Genomic DNA, 19,188 nt, shown 5'->3' on the forward strand with positions numbered 1-19,188 from the left:
TTATGATGTTAATTAATATTTAATATTCATTATTTGAACCATTTTTATTTTCTTTTAAAAATATGGCAATTATGGCAGTTGAAACTGCCCTAATGTAATTTTTTTTTAAATAAAAAAACATATTTCACACCTGTTTTTAAACAAAAATAGGTGTGATAAATACTTATATTACACCTGTTTTTTTCACAAAACAGGTACGGTAAGCAGTTTTTATACCTGTTAAAAAACAGGTGTCATATGTAAAACTTACAACACCCGCTGATATAACCCCGGTTCAAAAACAGGTCTTAAATCTCTAAAAAACAGGTTTTGTATCCCTGATCTGCACTAGTGAATAACACACTTTATATTATCTATCGATTATGATCATAACATGAATATACAGTATATGTATCCATAAAAATAGCCAATGATGATGTAAAACAAGAGAAGGCATACGTGTATATATACAGAACCACATTTATATGATTCATATCTCCTTATAACAAATAGAACGATTATATAGAAGTACCAAATAAAAAATGGGAATGCAAAGTAATTGAAAGGTTAAGAATAACTCCGTGTTTCATCTTCAAGCTCTTCATGGCAGGATCTTTCTACATTTTATTCTGGCGTGGTGGCGGTGATTTCTTCCTTTTAATGTCGCCCATGGTGGGTGGTTTGTTTGCCTCCTGAACTTGATTAATCTGAAATATAACGTTGCTTCCGAACTTCCAAAATAAAGGCGTCTTAATCGTACTCAATCCTATTTAAGTAAAACTAATTACTCGTTGTCTTCTCTTATCTATCTCGCCTGTACTTTGTACTCCTCTTCTTTTTCCTCTTCATTCTTCTAATTAAATATCTCGCCCATTAACTTATCATTCTCCTATTGAATCCGAAGTAACTCGCCCACTCCATTACTCTCTATGCAAATATTTCCTGCTACGAAGTTGGAACTAAGTTTTCTAGAAGTAGTAATATATTTAAGGATGAAAAGTCCAATCTATTGATTCAACATATTAACTATTATACTACTGATAGTGGCGAGAATAATAACAAAGTGAATGTAAAGAGACATGTACTTCTATGTTAAATTCATAATACTCCAAAACTGTTAACTATCTAAAAATTTCTTCCAATCAATATAGATTTTCTTCGAATATATTGGGCAAAATAATTTCTTCAAATCGAAAGTGTAAATATGTTGAGAAATAATGTTCTTATCTGATGGTGATGGGGCGGGGTATTCCTTGCCGAGTCAACTGCTCATCAAACCTCACGCCGCTTTGTTGAAATCTTCGTTCCACCTTGTTTTGTAGAATTCTCCGGACAAAAACATCAACATATACTTGAACAAGTCATGTTAGCCACTTTTAAACCAATTAACAAAAAACCTTATAATATTACAAAAAGACAAAACAATTCAGCTATCAAATATGACTTTAAAAAATATGTCCATAAGAAAGCTAAATTAATTTGAAAAGTGCTTGGAAACTCTATCGAAAGCTACCATTACCTTTTGTTATTTTTAATTTATATATATATATATATATATATATATATATATATATATATATATATAGAAACCGTGTGGTATTCATGGTATGTGAGATTTTTCAAAGCCAAGACATTAACTCAATTCAATATAGTCTGCTTGATGACGACGCCACGTTACAAAACTTAGCTTTATATTAAAAAAGGAAAAGAAACGACATAGCATGCATGTGTAATATGCAGAAGCATAACTAAACTTAAATAGATACTGATATCGTTGCCATCTTTGTAAATTAAAACAACCACATACTTGATATCGCGAGTAATAAAAAGATATAACCTGGGACCTGCTTTGATCGAAGGTTTTGTCTGAGCTTTTGATGCGGTTTCCGCAGAACAAGCAACAAAACAAATCGGACCAAACGATTGCACAAGAGTCTTACGATGTGAAACTTTAAAGAAGGAAGAAACAGTAACTCATCGGCTAGATGGATTGATGACCCACAAGCTGATGATATCTTTCATCACCGTGATGTCTGACCGATTCGATGACGACGTCGTTGAGGCGACGAAAGGGCAAGGGTATTTCCAAATCGCCGTTAGGGTTGCGATTCAGAGGTGAATTATAATTTTAAATCGCGATTAGGTTTGCGATTTAGAGGTGAGGTGTGGTCTAGGTTAGTTTTACCGGTTCCCACAGACGGCGCCAACTGTACTTGCAGAAAAGTACGGTAAGGAATACTAGGATTCTAGGGTTTGGACTGATGATTAGATCCCTTGAGAATGCTCTCAAGAGTAGTATTTATAGCCTGTCATGGGCTTGGGTTTCGGTTGCTTGGTTCCCAAGCAACAGGGGTATTTATGTATTTTAGGCGGTTTCTAGAGGTTTCTAAAAGCCTAGAAGGGCGGTGCCTCAAGGCGAGCGCGCCAGAGTCTCAGGAGCCCTTCTGGAGGGCGCCTGAGCCTTTCTGGAGGTCTTAGAGCCTTTCTGGAGGGCTTCTAAGCCTTTAGGAATATTATGACGGTTCATCACTAACTATAATTAATACGGATATTTTAGTAAATGATACTAATTTTACGGTGATGTCTAGGGTGAACCATCAATTAAGTGGTTCACCGATGGACCGCTTTTATATACCATCAATATATATTTAAAGGTGTAGATGAAAAAGAAAAGAAAAAGAGAACACATATTTTTAGGTTTGTAGACTTTTGTTGGCTGCATTTTGTTAAAACAAGTGTTCTAACAAGATGTCGGACATGATGTCTAGACATGTCGGTACGACATCATAGTGTGGCTTGTTCCTCTTTCTTGGAGATTAATCTAAAACGTGAAGATTCCTGAAAGATCGCTGAAGATTTGTTTCACGTGAAGAGTTGACCAAGAAGCGTGATATTTCTAGAAGCAGAGAAAGACGGATTGTACTTAGCGTGTCTCTTAAGTATGTTGTTACAACATTTAAGGAAATCTGATCTGCTTCAGAATATTTGTGCTGGAATTTCCTGATTCAGCTGGATGTCTGACTCGATTAGTGCATCAAGCCCATTCTGCAATCGGGCTATATAAAGGAAGACTCAAGACCTAATTTGTCACCGATTCTGCCATTCACAAAAGAGGCAATTAGGGTTTTTAGTCTATCCTTGTTATTTGTGAGCCACTCTCGTATCTCTTGATATTGGAGTTGGACTGTTTATTTGAATTGTAAACTCTGAATCAATCAAAGCTTGTAAGCATGAGTTGATTTTATATTTAGGAGAGTGTTTCAATTAATGACTTTACTATTAATTTGACCACTGGGATTGTGATTGAGAGGAGGTGAGTAGGGGATCTCATATCAAGGAGAGTCTTAGATAGAAATTGCATGAGTAGTGATTAAGTGAGAAGCTAGTAGACGGGAGATAGTTTTTATGTATGCTTCGAATTGATACTACTATAGTGAATTTCCTTCCTGGCTTGGTAGCCGCCAGACGTAGGTGAAGTTGAACCGAACTGAGTTAACAAACAACTTGTGCCATTTTACTTCATGTATCATTTATCTCCATTTGTTGTTTGTTATCTGCGTTATCATGATGTCTTGACATCTTTCTTGACATCGCACTCGTCTTGACATCGTATATAACATATTTACTGCCATTTTACTTCCTGTATCATTTATCTCCATTTGTTGTTTGTTATCTGCGTTATCATGATGTCTTGACATCTTTCTTGACATCGCACTCGTCATGACATCGTATATAACATATTTACTGCATGCCCGAATTTAATTGGCATCAGAGCAGACACCCTGTTCTGTTTCTGGGTGAGCTCTAGGGAAGATATTTTCTGGTACTATGGAATGGGAATGAGGACAATTTAACAAACCACCTATTCTGGATGGGCCCAACTATAATTACTGGAATGTATGCATTGTGGCATTCCTTAAGTCTATTGACAGTAGGAGTTCGACAAGATTTGGACTTAGAGCGAAAGGGTCTAAATGCCTTAAAGTTCGACACGGTGCAAGTCAAGGAGGCAAATCCGTCGAAGTCGAACAACTTACATCCGAGGCGGAAAGATTCAAATTTCAAAGAGAAGCGGTTTCCTCAATAAAGAACGTGGGAGACAAGCGGTTGTCTACATGGAAGAAGTGTTGACTGTGGAGTTAGGCTATTCCAGTTATTTTATTATGTATAAATAAGAGTTTTCCATCGGGAAAACGGGTCACAAATCACCTATACAGAATTCTAAAGGATTTGTCGTAAAGAATGTATGTAACGGATTTGTCGAACCACCTTTATTTTTAATGCATTGCATTTTACCTTTCCTTTTAAGTTTCTACAATTTAAACTCAATACCTTTACTTTGCTTTAAAAACACTTTTTTTGTCGAAAGACGCCACACGGTCTCATCCTGTTCGTAAAGAAACCTATGAACTTGATGAACGCACGAAAACAAAATGCACAACATGTCCTAGGATCTCTAGTTTGGTCCTGCTCGTAATAATCAAAACCAGCCCGTATTGTTTACCAAAAACATCGGTAAACAAGTGGCTAATGCTTGGTAACCCTGATTCGTGTTTTGAATCAAAGAGTTAAACATCGTACCAATTTGTTGTGTCAACAAATTAACCATCTCATGATTTCTCTCATCCATTTGTTGCCTAAACAACATCATAGATTCTATAGATAAGGCTGGTGGAGCATTTGTGCCAAACACGCTAGAACTTGAAGGACTATGTGTGTTAAACGGTGTAATTGGATTTGCATGTTCTGTAAATGCATGGATATTATGAAAATTTTCCATCAGTGAAGTTAGTATACTGTATGGTTGGTCCTTAGAAAAGTTCTGCATATTTATAACCCTATCATCAAATCAGGCCCTAACTTGAGAGTTTGAAGTAGGGACATTTGTAAACACGGGTACACCAGCAGTAAACGGTGGCACAAAGGTCCCTATTTCTGGTTGTGTCATCTGAGCGGTTGCAATCGGAGCAGTTACTCCCATTTTCGTTGAAACCGGCATAGCCATGGTTCCCCCACTGCCGTCGATACACTTGCACACTGCAGGGGTGGATGCCTGTGTAATTTGTGCTTGTGAAGAAGATTGTGATGATTATGATGACATAGAACACTAGTATTGGCAAATTTAGTCATTATTTTCAAAGCTTTACCATTTCTTAAATGCATGCACAAAATGTGGATTCTTTCCCATAAAAAGTTCACTGAAAATAGTTGATAATCTTAAAAAAAAACTGTTTTCACAAGAAATGTTTTTTGAAAAACAAGTATTTTTTATAAAAAAATGTTTTGAATTTTTTCGGAAGATTATGGCAATCTCTTCCATAGGGTTTTTTGTTTGAAAAATTCACAATGGAAATTTCTTCCAAAGGTTTTGAAAAAAAAATGGAAATTTCTTTCCAAGGTTTTGAAAAAAGTAGTTTTCTTAAAAATTAAAATGGAAATTTGTTCCCAAGGTTTTGAAAAAGTTTTTTTTTTTTTTTAAATGATGCACAAACAGGGTCCCACCGGGAGTGCCAATTTGTTTACTGGTGTTTTTGGTAAACAATACGTGACGGTTTTGATTATTACGAGCAGGACCAAACCAGAGATCCTAGGACATGTAGTTCATTTTGGTTTTGTGCATTCATCAAGTTCATAGGTTGATTTACGAACAGGACGATACCGTGTGGTATCTTTCGACAGAAAAAGGGTTTTAAAAGCAAAGTAAAGGCACTAGTTTAAATTGCATAAACTAAAGGGAAAGGTAAAATACAATGCATTAAAAATAAAGGTGGTTCGACAAATCCTTTACATACATTCATTATGAATCTTTTCTCTCGCGCTGGTGCTTCGAGTGTTTAGAATTATGTGTAGGTGATTTGCGACCCGTTTTCTCTACGGAAAACTCCACGATCAGCATTTATTCCATGTAGACAACCGCTTGTCTCCCACGTTCTCCATTAAGGAAACCGCTTCTCTTTGAAATTCGAATCTTCCCGCCTCAGATGTAAGTTGTTCGACTTTGACGGTTTTGCCTCCTTGACTTGCACCTTGTCGAACTTTAAAGCATTTAGACCCTTTCGCCCTTGTTAGCCTGCAATATGGACAAGCTCAGTTAATATGGTCAACATCTAGTTAAATTTTATCTTTGCAGGAATCGAAGGCCGCCTCATTCCAAATTGAGATTTTTGACGAGACACAAGCCTAGCGCGAATAATTCAGAGTTCGACAAGACAAGGCCAAAGGCACGATGCCGTCGAAGTCAAGTAAAGGCAATCGAAGTGGGAAGATTCAAATCTAATCCAAAGATGGTTTCCTCAAGTGGGAATTTGGGGACAAGCGGTTGTTAAAGATGGAGGAAGTGCTGATAGTGGGATTAGGCTTTTACCAGTTATTTTCTTTATTTATTAACAAGAGTTTCCCATTCAGAAAACGGGTCGCAAATCATTTATAGAAAATCTACAACACTCAAACTACCGGCGCATAGGGAAACGAGTTATACAGAATGTATGTAAATTGATTTGTCGGACCATTTTACTTTTATGCAATGCATTTTACCTTTCCTTTAAGTTTATGCGTTTAAACTTTTACCTTTATGCATGTCTTTTCAAACCTGTCGAGAGACAGTGCCCTTTTTTAACTCTAAACCCATCTTGCTCTCTAAGTAACCTGCGTGCATTTCGTGACCTTTTTCAAACTGTTTTCCTCAAAACCTTTGCACAACATGTCCTAGGATTTCTAGTTCGGTCCCGCTTGTAATAATCAGAACTAGCCTGTAGTTTGCCTAAAACACTGGTAAACAAATTGGCACGCCTAGTGGGACCATGTTTGTGCAATTCATTTTCAAAACTTTTTTTCTAATAAAAAACCCTTTTTTTCAAAAGTCTTTTTCAAAACTCATCTCCTTGAGAGATCCGTTTTTAGGATTTTGTTACTATTTCCAGGTAACTTGATTGTTAAAAACACCAAGTTGTTTGTGTATGCATATGAGAAGTGGTAAATCTCTGGCTCACGTCAAATCTACCTATTCACAATCATCTTCACAAGCACCATCTTTACAAGTGACTTCTCCGTCACGATATTTAAACGTGTCAACCGTCGTGGGGGCAACCATGGCTATGCCAGTTTCGACGAAAACGGGAGTAACCGCTCCCTCAACCATTTCAACGTCCGCACCAATGACACGACCAGAAATGGGAACCTTTGTTCCCCCATTCACTGCTGGTGTTACTTTGTCCAACAATGTCCCAAGTTCTCCTCTTCCTTCAGTCAGGCTCAGGCTTGATGATAGAACTGTAAGTACGCAGAACCTTTCTAGGGAACAACCGTATGGTATGCCAACTTCGATGATGGCGAACATACAAAATAGTGCGTCCATATTTGCAGACCAAGCAAATCCTTTCACAATTCACAACGCACACAACCCTTCATGTTCTATCATTTTTGGTCGAAACTCTCTACCAGCCTTAACTACTGATTCGATGAGATCCTTAAGGCAATAAATGGACGAGAGTAATCACGAAATTGTTAATTTGTTAACACAACAAATTGGTATAGTGTTTAATCCTTTGATACAAAACACAAACCGAAGTTACCAAGCCCTAGCCACACAAATGAGGAGAACAACAGATTTCTTTTCTCCTCCACAACCTATTCATTAACCGATTCCACAAGTGCAAAACTCACAACCGTTATGGTTGATCGAACCAATGGTTCAGAGGCCACAACATGTGCCTCAACTAAATCCTGTCGAACCAGTTGTTCAAGTCCAACCTGAAGTGGTCTTATTAAATAGGAATCAAGAAGCCAATGAATTTGTTAGAAATGTCCAACAACAGAACATAGGAGCATACAACAATATAGCCAATTTGTTCGAAAACATAATGGCTCAAAATGTCTTGAATGTTGGCCTACATAGGCCAAATTTTGTTTCTCCTTTGTCAGATTTGGTATTGCATTCTGAACTTCCTAGCGGTTACAAGATTCCTAAGTTCGCTAAGTTTGCAGGAGATACCAGTGAGTCCACTGTCGAACTTATTGCACGATATTTGACAGAGGTAGGAGATCTAGCAAATGATGAGAATTTAAGGTTGAAATACTTTCCAAATTCTCTAACAAAGAATGCCTTTACGTGGTTTACCACACTTGCACCACATTTGATTCAACTTTGGACTCAATTATAGAGGCTATTCCATGAACAATTTTACATTGCCCAATTTAAGATAAGTCTAAAAGAATTTGCGACTGTCAAGAGAAAACTTTCCGAATCAATTGATGATTATCTCAATAGATTCAGACTGTTAAAGGCAAGATGTTTCAATCAAGTGTCTGAACATGTGTTAGTCGAAATGGCCTATGGTGGCCTAGATTATTCCATCAGGAAGAAATTAGACACTCAACACTTGAGAGATATGGCCCAATATCTCTATAATTCCAAGTGGACTATAACACCATGAGTTAAAGGAGACTTATTCTCGATGTAAGATTCTATGGCTCAATAACTAGTAGAAAATTAAGGTATACTCAAGAAAATTGTTTTCAACCTGGAAAGAACTACAAGCTCCTTCTAGCAATTCTAATACTAACAAAAGTTTCATCATAAACCTATAATTTAAAAGTCATTTTCAGAAAGTTAACTATATTGATAATTTTCCTAACATATAATTGTTAGTTTTCTAATACCCAATTACCATTAATTGGTTCTATAGTTTATATGTGTATCATTCATTTTCATTACTCAATACAACAGCATATCCTCATGATAAAATAATACATAGACTCAGTGACGGATCCAGGAATTTATAGTAGTGTAGGCCACAAAAATATAAATTTGTTGAGGCAAAAAGAAAAAGAAAAAGAAAAGAAAATATTTATATATATATATATATATATATATATATATATACATATAATATTTTATTTTTAAACGCATAAATATACATCATAATTGTTCTCTACGACCTTTCATATTAAGCATTAGTTGTAATTGCCAATTTGACGTCCAATTCTTGTAAATACTCATAACAAATAACTATTTCATTAGTTGTAGTTGCCATGTTTTATCTCGAATGGGGTTTGCAATTTGAGAATTGAGATATTTGCTTTTAGTTTAGCGTTAAATATGTTTTTAATCCCTACAAAATTATGAGTTTTCAAGTTTAGTCTCTGTAAAAAAAATTATCCACTTTTAGTCCTTATTCAAATTTTATAGTGACTATTTTGGAGGACTATAAATACACTTTTTTTGCAAAAAGTTTTCAAAATAAGGACTATCCTTATAAACTACACTAGTATTATAGACAGGGGCGGTTCTAAGGCCCGGCGAGCCCGGGCACTCGCCCGGACTCCGGCCCAAATTTTTTGCAATTTCTTATGTAAATCCCCTTGAATTTCTTATATAAACCCCTATAAATTGGGCAATTTCTTTAAACTTTTTATTATTTGCTTGCAATTTCTTATGTAAACCCCTATAAATGTATTGCAAACTTTTTTTCACCCGGGCTTTATAAAAATCCTGGCTCCGCCACTGATTATAGAGGATTAAAATCTACCATTAAATTTTTATAGAAACTACACTTAAAAACTCACTAATTTTGTAATGACTAAACATATTTAATCATTTAGATTATCAAGTGTGGCCTGTTACTATTCATATCTTTATTTATCAATTATGACTAGAGTAGTATATATAATAAGTGTTATTATTAGAAAGAATTTTTTTTTTGAAAAAGTAGTGAGGGCCTCGGCACTCATAGTGCTTAACGTAGGTCCGTCCGTGCATAGACTCACAATTTTTCTACGTATTTAGGGAGAGTTTTTCAATTAAAATATGACATAAGAAAATGATTCATAAACTCACAGGTTTCTAACAATAGGTTACTAATGAGAAAGAATGGCGAGGAAATAGTCTTACTTGGTGATGAAGTCTGATTGCTAATCCTTAAGATTGATCCTTGGTCCTCTTTTCTACCTTCTCCAAGACTCTAAATTTTTCTCTATTTTTGTTTTAGGGTGAAATCCGTAAAAAGAAAATAATATGAGGGAGAGAGAAGTGAGTCTAACTAATAGGAAGTAATCATCCATTAACTTCCTTGCCTAAAAGAGTGGAACTCAAGATAGTGGGGTGAGATGTGGTATTGTCATCGTGTAGTTAGGAAAGGGGAGTTGTAATTTGTTTTCAACACATGCTAAAAAAATAAATCAAATTCTCAACTTTTCTTTAACTTTCTCTAAAAATAAATCAAATTCTCAACTTTTCTTTAACTTTCTCTTCCGCAGAATTTTCCCACTAATAACCCCTCCATTTAAGATTAATAAAAAGACACCTACTATGCATGTAAAATAAATAAACGTGTTATTTGCTGGCCTAGGTAAATTTATACTAGAATACATTAGTTACACATGTAACGTCTCACCTTTACCCCAGTATAATTAGGCAATAATAGAAATTATAAGTAAAGATTTCGACCACATAATAGAAGTTATAAAATAATACAATACTCAATAAATCATAGAAGAAAATATTTCAAAGTCAGATTACGGTAAAATAGGTGGATTCTAGGGTGAGGGTTCTGTTAAGTCCCTCACCAGTGTGAATTTTTTTTTCCGACCCTAATGCCAAAAAAAATGAAACTTTTGACCCCCTTTCAAATTTATATACTAAAATGACCCACTTTCAGACTTTTTTTTTGTTTGTTTTGTCTTTTAGTGGCTCATTACAGCCATTTCAAATGACTGTAATGGCAGAAGTTGACACGTGGCACTGCAAGCCACTGCCAGCCCCACTTTTCTGCAAGGTTTGATATTTTTTTTTTGTTTTCTTTTAATACCGCCAGATGGAATGGCGGTAATGGCCAATTTTTTTAATTTTTTTTGTTTTTGTTTTTTTGTGCTGTGTCTTCAATTGTTAATAATGTTTTGCAAAAAATGGCCAAAGCATGGAGTCGATTTTTTCGTTTTTGTTTTTTTTGTGCTGTGTCTTCAATTGTTAATGATGGAATGGCGGTAATGGCCAATTTTTTTAATTTTTTTTCGTTTTTGTTTTTTTGTGCTGTGTCTTCAATTGTTAATAATGTTTTGCAAAAAATGGCCAAAGCATGGAGTCGATTTTTTCGTTTTTGTTTTTTTGTGATGTGTCTTCAATTGTTAATAATGTTTTGCAAAAAATGGCCAAAGCATGGAGTCGAACATGTGACCTTTTAAACCTTTTTTTGTGAATGGCCAAAGCATGGAGTCGAACGTGCTGTGTCTTCAATTGTTAATAATGTTTTGCAAAAATTGGCCAAAGCATGGAGTCGAACATGTGACCTTTTAAACCTTTTTTTGTGAAAGCATGGAGTGAAATTTGTGAAAGCATGGAGTGAACATGTGACCTTTTAAACCTTTTTTTGTGAAGACAATTCCACCACACCACAACTTCACTTGTGTTATGATGTTGTTCAGACTTTTATATATACAATGAGAAACCGCAGAAATTTACAAGGTAAGCAATAATTTTTTTATGAAATATGTTTAAATTATATAAATCTAAAACATTTATTTATTAGACTAAGTTTTTTGGTATTTTAATCCATTTTATATTCTTACAAAAATAAATTATAACGAGCGTAATGTATATATTTTATGACTTTGTGATAAATTAGTAAATAATACTCCGTGATAAATAGAGCACATTATGTTATTAAGTAATTATCAACCGCTACACATTAAGTTATATTAAATGTGTTACGACATTAAGTTATATTATGTTATTAAGTAATTATCAACCGCTACACATTAAGTTATATTAAATGTGTTACGACATTAAGTTATATTTTTGTTAAGGAAGCATTAAGTTATATTATCAACCGTTACGCATAAGTTATAACGAGCGTAATAATATGTTTTTGAAACGTGTTAAATTAATTTTAATTAATGTTACTTATGCGCAAATTAAAAGATAAAGGCAACAAAAAACTTTTATAGCACAGTTTCGATATATATATTATATGAATAAAGTTATAAAATCAATTACAAATGGTCTAGTTGGTTGTGCACTTGCTCTTCACAGAAGCTGTTCACAAAACTATCATCTGTTCGATTCCTGGCGAGGCCATTTTGAAAAAAAATTGTTCGATTTTGAAAAAAAACTTCATCTGTTCGATTCCTGGCTGAAAAAAATTTCATCTGTTCGATTCCTGGCGAGGCCATTTTGAAAAAATTTTGCAATTTTTCAATACGACAGGATTGCTACCTTTGTTGGTCGACACGTGGCGAAACCTCATTTGTCAAAAAAATTGGCCATTACCGCCATTCCATCTGGCTCGATTCCTGGCGAGGCCATTTTGAAAAAAAATTTCATCTGTTCGATTCCTGGCGAGGCCATTTTGAAAAAATTTCATCTGTTCGATTCCTGGCGAGGCCATTTTGAAAAATTTTTGCAATTTTTCAATACGACAGGATTGCTACCTTTGTTGGTCGACACGTGGCGAAACCTCATTTGTCAAAAAAATTGGCCATTACCGCCATTCCATCTGGCGGTATTAAAAGAAAACAAAAAAAAAATCAAATCCTGCAGAAAAGTGGGGTTGGCAGTGGCTTGCAGGTGCAACGTGTCAACTTCTGCCATTACAGTCATTTGAAATGGCTGTAATGAGCCACTAAAAGACAAAACAAACAAAAAAAAGTCTGAAAGTGGGTCATTTTGATATATAAATTTGAAAGGGGGTCAAAAGTTTCAATTTTTTTGGCATTAGGGTCGAAAAAAAAAATTCCACCAGTGTACCACTTAATTTAACCCTTAGATTAAATCAGTCTCCCTGAACTAATTATTCGTCACCGCATCAGATCTAACTTCTTTCCATTCCACCCCGCTTCTTTATCCAAACAGATCCTGAATGTTACACAAATCAACTAATCAGCATAATTTATTCTTCCCTCAAAAAAAAAAAAAAAACCATAATTTATTCAAAAAAAAAAAAATACTAATCAGCATAATTAACGATAATCAAATGTCACGTCGTGCAGTTGTACATTCTGAGTTACTGTAAAATAAAACATTTTATCAGATGATGGCGACGAATCTCCACCGTCACCGCCGCCGCATAGCGACGCTAACACACCGCTTATATTCCTCCTTCTCCACCACCACGAAAACCTCCACACTCTACACCTCAGACACCCCCAACCCCACCACAATCCAACTCCTCTCATGGGGCAAAGGCGCCTCCGGCCAACTCGGCGGCGGCGTCGAAGAAACTCGTCTCTACCCATCTCCAGTCACCAACCTACTTCTCCCTCCAAAATTCAATCTTTTCAACACCCCCGGGCTTTTACCTGGGCCTGAGGGGAGCAACAATAAAGGGGTGGAAGTGGGTATTTCGTGTGGGCTTTTTCATTCTTGTTTGGTTGTTGATGGTGGGCTTTGGGTTTGGGGTAAAGGTGATGGTGGGAGATTAGGGTTAGGTCATGAGAATTCGATGTTTGTTCCTACTTTGAATCCTCATCTTGATAATGTGAAGTCTGTTGCTCTTGGTGGGTTGCATTCTGTTGCGCTTACTTCTGCTGGTGAAGTTTTTACATGGTCAGAATCACTTCAAGCTTACCTTAATTTAATGCATTTTTAGGGTGCATAGTTTGTTTAATGCTTTTTTCTTTTTTTTTTTTTTGTATGTTAATGTATATCTTAGAATACTGTATTTATCATTTCGCGTAGACACTAGATACAACACTGACACGTTTAACCTCTAAGGGTTGACTTGGGGGTAAAGGATTGGGACCTTGGAGTATGCATCTGTCTTGTCTAGGTCTCTGGTTCGAATCCCCGGTGGCAAGAAGTGCTGTCTTGGGTTAGTCCATACATAGCCTTAATTTGGCTTCAATTGAGCCTCTGCTAGTGGACGGTGGGATTGGTTCTTTGAATTAGTCAGTTTTTAGGCCGGATAATAAAAAAAAAAAAGAAAAGGGAAATGCTAACCAGTGCCCTCAAAGCAATGGTTAAGGAAGCAAATATAGTAACCTTGCATTGGAACTTGTGCATTCAACTACTCAAAAGTATAAAAGTGGTATTTTCAACTTAAAACTTTCTTTTTTGGATTTCCTTAACCATTGCCTACCGGTTAGCATAACCCTAAAATAAAAAAATACTGACATTTTGCATAGTCACCAGGCAAGACAAGACATTGCACTGACATTAACACCTAGACACCAAACAAGATAGTGAAATGTAGACACCAAATTTCGGTGCTACATAGTTCAATGTTCGCTAGAAGAATTGAAGCTAAAATTGATTTAGTGTATGTGTATGCTTCAAGGAGCGGTGGGTTTTGACAAAATCACGGCACCAGTGTGATTTTGTTGAAGCTTCAAAGTGTAGTGTTTGCTAAAATTGCGGTAGCTTGTCGTGATTTTACCAATCTCACTGTGAATCCAAACACATTGGTGAATGTTACTATCGTTAACTAAGATATCTTAGCTTGACCAAGAATGGTAGTAGTGAATCATGATAGGTTAATATTTCAAACGAGGTTGTGTGTTGCGTTTAATAATGAAACACGGTTTGGAATTTATATGGTTAAAATTGAGTTTGATAAGAAATGATTTATGTTCAGATGTTTCTATTCTAAAAGCAATTTTTATATGCAAGTTTGTGTAAATTTTCTACCTCTCACTAAATCTACTCTAGAGTAAAATTACTTTTCCAATCCCGTGTATCCGTTTGTGTAAATTTTCTACCTATCACTAAATCTACTCTAGAGTAAAATTACTTTTCCAATCCCGTGTATCCAAATATGCACTGAATGCCATAACTATATTTACATTAGTAATAGAGAGTGGCAGAGTTTTAGAAAGGTATAACTTTCATTTTTTTACTACACTAATAAATAAGTTTGTCTGACTAAGTTATGAAGTTAGTGTTGGCTTCAGTCTTGTCTCTTTTCTTGCTTGGATTCAGCATATGAAATAAGTATATATTAGACTAAGGCTTTTTTTTTCAATTCGTTTTCTTTTTCTGTCAGTAGATACCTCAATTCCTTTGCATTGTTACAATCTAATAACGGACCGATTTAATTTGGAAGAGTGGTTGCTTAACATTTTGTGGAGGTTATTGGGGGAGAGGGAACTCCATCCCACATAGTCTTAGCATAGTCTTAGTAGAGCTCTGCCACTTCCATACACAAAGTTTGCAGCCATTGCATGTAAACTACAGCTTTCGGTGAAACTTTCAGAACAAGTTCTACTTTTTATTTTGTTTAGAATGTATATTTCACAACTTAAAGACTTATTTCAAGGAGTTGAAATTTTTGTAAATTTTATGATGAATATTTGAAGTTTTGTGCAAGTCATATTTGCATTTTCTTTTCTCCGAATAACATTAGTTTCTATGGATGAAAATAAAGTTTGCAGGGGTTATGGTGGTTTTGGGGCACTTGGACACTCAGTATACACAAGGGAGCTATTCCCTAGGTTGGTAAAAGGGGCCTGGGAGGGGACTATCAAACACATTGCTACTAGTGGAGCGCATACTGCGGCAGTAACTGAATCAGGTAATTTTGATGGCCAGTACTTCATTTTATCACTTTTAAATACAAGTTTAGAATTATGAGTTGTTAAAAAATGAAGTTATTAAAATTTTAAGTAATGCTCATCACTTCAATTGTGTTTTTGTCTCGTGCCAAACCATTGCTTTTCCATGTCTTCTAACACTACATTGTTTACTCTCTCTCCAGATACAATTTATGGATCACATCATATAAATTTGTAGATGAATTGATTGTTTTGCACAGGCCATCTAATTTTAATGCTTAATTGCAGATTTAGATTTCTATGTTATGTTGTACCTTGTGCGTATTTTACTCATTGTATTAACTTCTGCTGACAGTAACTTCTGTTTGAGTGTGTGTTCAAATGTTTTCTGTGATGATATGTGAAGATGACATAAATGAATCTTAATGATTTATGTAACATAGTAATGTTAAGATGTCTCTTTTGTTAATAATTTTATTGATCAAATTGACTAACAAAAAATATATTTTAGGACCAAATTAACCAAAACGGTTAATAAAAGACACATTAAAATTTATTGTTGTAATTTTAATATATTTAAAGACTCTTGTGTAAAAAACAGGGTAAGGTTGCGTACAATACACCAAAATGGGGGGACCCATTCCCAGACCCTGCATATGTGAGAGCTTTAATGCACCGGGCTGCCCTTTTTTTTTAATATATTTAAAGACTACAAAACAACACTACTCACATTTAAAAAATATGAAAACACAGTGGAGAGACACACAGTCTGTAATTTTGTGCAGGCGGTTGCCCCCACAGGGGAAACTAATGCATGCAATGTTTATTTGCTTCATCTGTCATTCCCCTATTTTCGTTTATCCGATAAGTTTATACTTTCTACCTCAAAGAAATTAGCATGCTGTTCAAAGCCACTTGTAGTTATGAATTTAAGGTAGCTTGGGACTGCCTGTCATTTGTTGAAGTTATTTTGTTTTAGAAAAGATCATGCGAAACGAGGAAAGATAATGAATAAAGACTTTGAATTAAGCAAAGTCTAAGCAGGAATATGTTTCTGAATTTAGCTAATAGTAATAACCATTGGTATGGCTCACAATGGGAGGTTGGAGAAATCACAATTAATTCATCACTAATACATCACAACATGGCACATTACAAGGGCCAGATTTCAAATGGGATAGTTGGGGCCAAATTGCACATTGGACAACTAGTGCCAAACAACATCAGGACAGACAAGGCTAAAGTACAGTTGGGGCTGGTGGGCTAAACTGCAACTAGGATATGAGCCAAAACGTTTTTGTGGGCTATAAAGGCTATTGAGTCCCCCAAAAGGAGGATATGACAGTGAGATAAACTGATGTAAGGCCTCTAAACTGATGGAAGGTTGAATAATCAATTCATAAAAGATACTATCAGAGAGAAAAGATGGTCAAAATTTGTGGATGATTGGTGGAAGAAAATAATCTTGGAGATGTAGACATTATTATTGCAGAGTTCCATATCTTAAGGAACTCAGCAGCAGAACAGTGACAAGACAGATCATGGAGGATGTTACCTCCTTGATACCATCTTGAAGTTATAGGGTTTTAGTCTTTAGATGAGTAAGGAGTTAAGAGAAATAATTAAGACTTCAAATAAGGAAACAATCACGAAACAAAAATGAATATAGAAACCAGTCCTAAGATATTCTAAATTACAGTAAGATCTGATCCATTATGAGATAATTTTCATATCTTCTAAAATCATCGACTAGGATGTACTTTCTTTCTTTCTAGTGACTAATTTGAGTTTGTGTAGAAATGTCCGATAGTATTGAATATGACCTAGATGTTCCAATAATGGTACGCACTTTGAAACTGATTATGTTGGATGTAGGGGAGCTTTATATATGGGGTCGAGAAGAAGGAGAAGGTCGATTGGGCCTTGGTCCTGGTCGGGGCCCAGATCATGCAGGTGGACTTAGTATCCCTTGCAAAGTAAAAGAATTACCTTTCTCTGTTGCTGCTGTTTCTTGTGGGGGATTTTTCACACTGGCATTGACAGAGGAAGGACAACTGTGGAACTGGGGAGGTAATTCTCACCTCCTTTATATGATTTTTTTTTTCTTCCAGAAAATAGCACAATCCATTTATATAGTGCTTCAATCTTGGAAAATTCACATTGTTGGCATTTTATCAGCAAATTCTAACTATGAACTTGGGAGAGGTGATAGAATTGGTGGTTGGAGACCCAGACCAGTACCTAGCCTTGAGAAGGTTCGAGTAATTCAAATAGCAAGCGGAGGATATCACTCCCTTGCATTAACAGGTAAATTCATGCGACTTTAAGCTAGCAGTACGATTTCATTTCTGTTTCCAGTGGTTTGTATCGTTTTAACTATTTCAATCTTCATTTGTATCAGATGACGGCAAAGTGCTTTCATGGGGCCATGGTGGACAAGGTCAGTTGGGTCATGGATCTGTCGAGAACCAGAAGATACCAACATTAGTCGAGGCTATAGCTCATGAGCATATTATATATATTTCTTGTGGGGGTGCTTCATCTGCAGCTGTCACAGGTAAGATGATTCATCTCACCTGGCATATCTTACGATATGCAAAATTGTATACTTCAATACATAGATAGTAACTTTTATCCTTCACCGTGAATTCTCTAGATTATATAGTCTAATGACGGTCATTAGACTATATATGGTTCTCAAAAATGCATGGCAATGTAAGCTTGTTGGTTTTTCCGGTTCTTGGTGCTACTTTTAGTATATCAGCCACTCTGCACATTATATTTCTATATTGACGGTGGCCACTGCCCAATATATGGCATGAGTCAGGAATTTACAATTACATTTGGAACCAAATTGATTGTGTTTATCAAGTTCATTATCTGGTTTCAGTGATGATTATGGATCTGGAAACTAGACTGGTTTTGACTCAGATAAAATGTCAGTCTGAGACTATCTTGTGGTTTTATGGCAGAAAATATAAGACAGGAATTTGATATTATATTTTTAATCAGTTTCGTTTAACAATTTGTCAAGTTAATGTAGTGCAAATTTTATAACAAGCACTTTTTGGCACTGAACAGATAAAGGAAAATTATACATGTGGGGAAATGCCAGTGATTCGCAGTTGGGAGTTCCTGGGCTACCAGCGATACAACCATGCCCTGTTGAAGTCAATTTTTTAATGGAAGATGATGGATTAGGATCACACAAGGTTTTATCAATTGCAAATGGCGCATCACATGCCATGTGTTTAGCTTTGAGGGAAAGTTGTTGATTATGTCAGCTGTCCTGGAGATTTCTTCATTGACAGTAATGCCGTGTTGGCATGGATATAGTTGTTCTTGACCAACGTATATTTCATGGGTGAAATCCTGAAAAAGCTCTTCTTTTTGTGGAATAGAATGCATCAATGAATAAATGGTGATTACACATGATTGTTACAACAGATTCAGATCTCTAACTCACTATCAGCGCTACCGATAGGGGGTGTTGTTTCTTTGTGGTTACGCAATTTAGTTTTGACAAACTTTATATTGTCGTAACGTTGTAACTAATGCAATATGAATATCAACTTACATTTGAAGAAAATCTATTGAAATGTCTGATGCTTCATTTGCAACTTTCAATGTAGAAAATACTGTATGAACACAAGATCATTGAATTGCAGTGTTCATGGTCTAATAGTTATAGACTTAAAAGTAATATTGAGTTTGTTAATGTGGACTAGT

General features: G+C 35.6%; 1 protein-coding gene across 1 annotated transcript; it reads left to right on the forward strand.

The window, feature by feature from the left end:
• Nucleotides 1-12,949: 12,949 nt before the first annotated feature.
• Nucleotides 12,950-19,177, forward strand: RUG3 (Regulator of chromosome condensation (RCC1) family protein). Its single transcript, XM_085724454.1, has 6 exons — nt 12,950-13,516; nt 15,340-15,479; nt 17,335-17,529; nt 17,638-17,766; nt 17,861-18,016; nt 18,541-19,177. Exons 1-6 carry the CDS (start codon nt 13,002-13,004, stop codon nt 18,732-18,734), a joined length of 1,329 nt encoding a protein of 442 aa, XP_085580580.1. The 5' UTR covers nt 12,950-13,001; the 3' UTR covers nt 18,735-19,177.
• The last annotated feature ends 11 nt before the right edge of the window (nt 19,178-19,188 follow it).

The sequence above is a fragment of the Medicago sativa genome, chromosome 7 (genome assembly GCF_051527215.1).
Source record: "Medicago sativa cultivar Bolivia chromosome 7, Bolivia_mono, whole genome shotgun sequence".
In the NCBI taxonomy this organism is placed as follows: domain Eukaryota; kingdom Viridiplantae; phylum Streptophyta; class Magnoliopsida; order Fabales; family Fabaceae; genus Medicago; species Medicago sativa.

Bases quoted from the DNA above. Each gene is read 5' to 3' on its own strand.
- RUG3 (XM_085724454.1), top strand. From the start codon at position 13,002: ATGATGGCGACGAATCTCCACCGTCACCGCCGCCGCATAGCGACGCTA. The intron at 15,480-17,334 runs GTAATTTTGATG...TGTTGGATGTAG, and splicing joins TGCGGCAGTAACTGAATCAG to GGGAGCTTTATATATGGGGT. The intron at 18,017-18,540 runs GTAAGATGATTC...GGCACTGAACAG, and splicing joins TTCATCTGCAGCTGTCACAG to ATAAAGGAAAATTATACATG.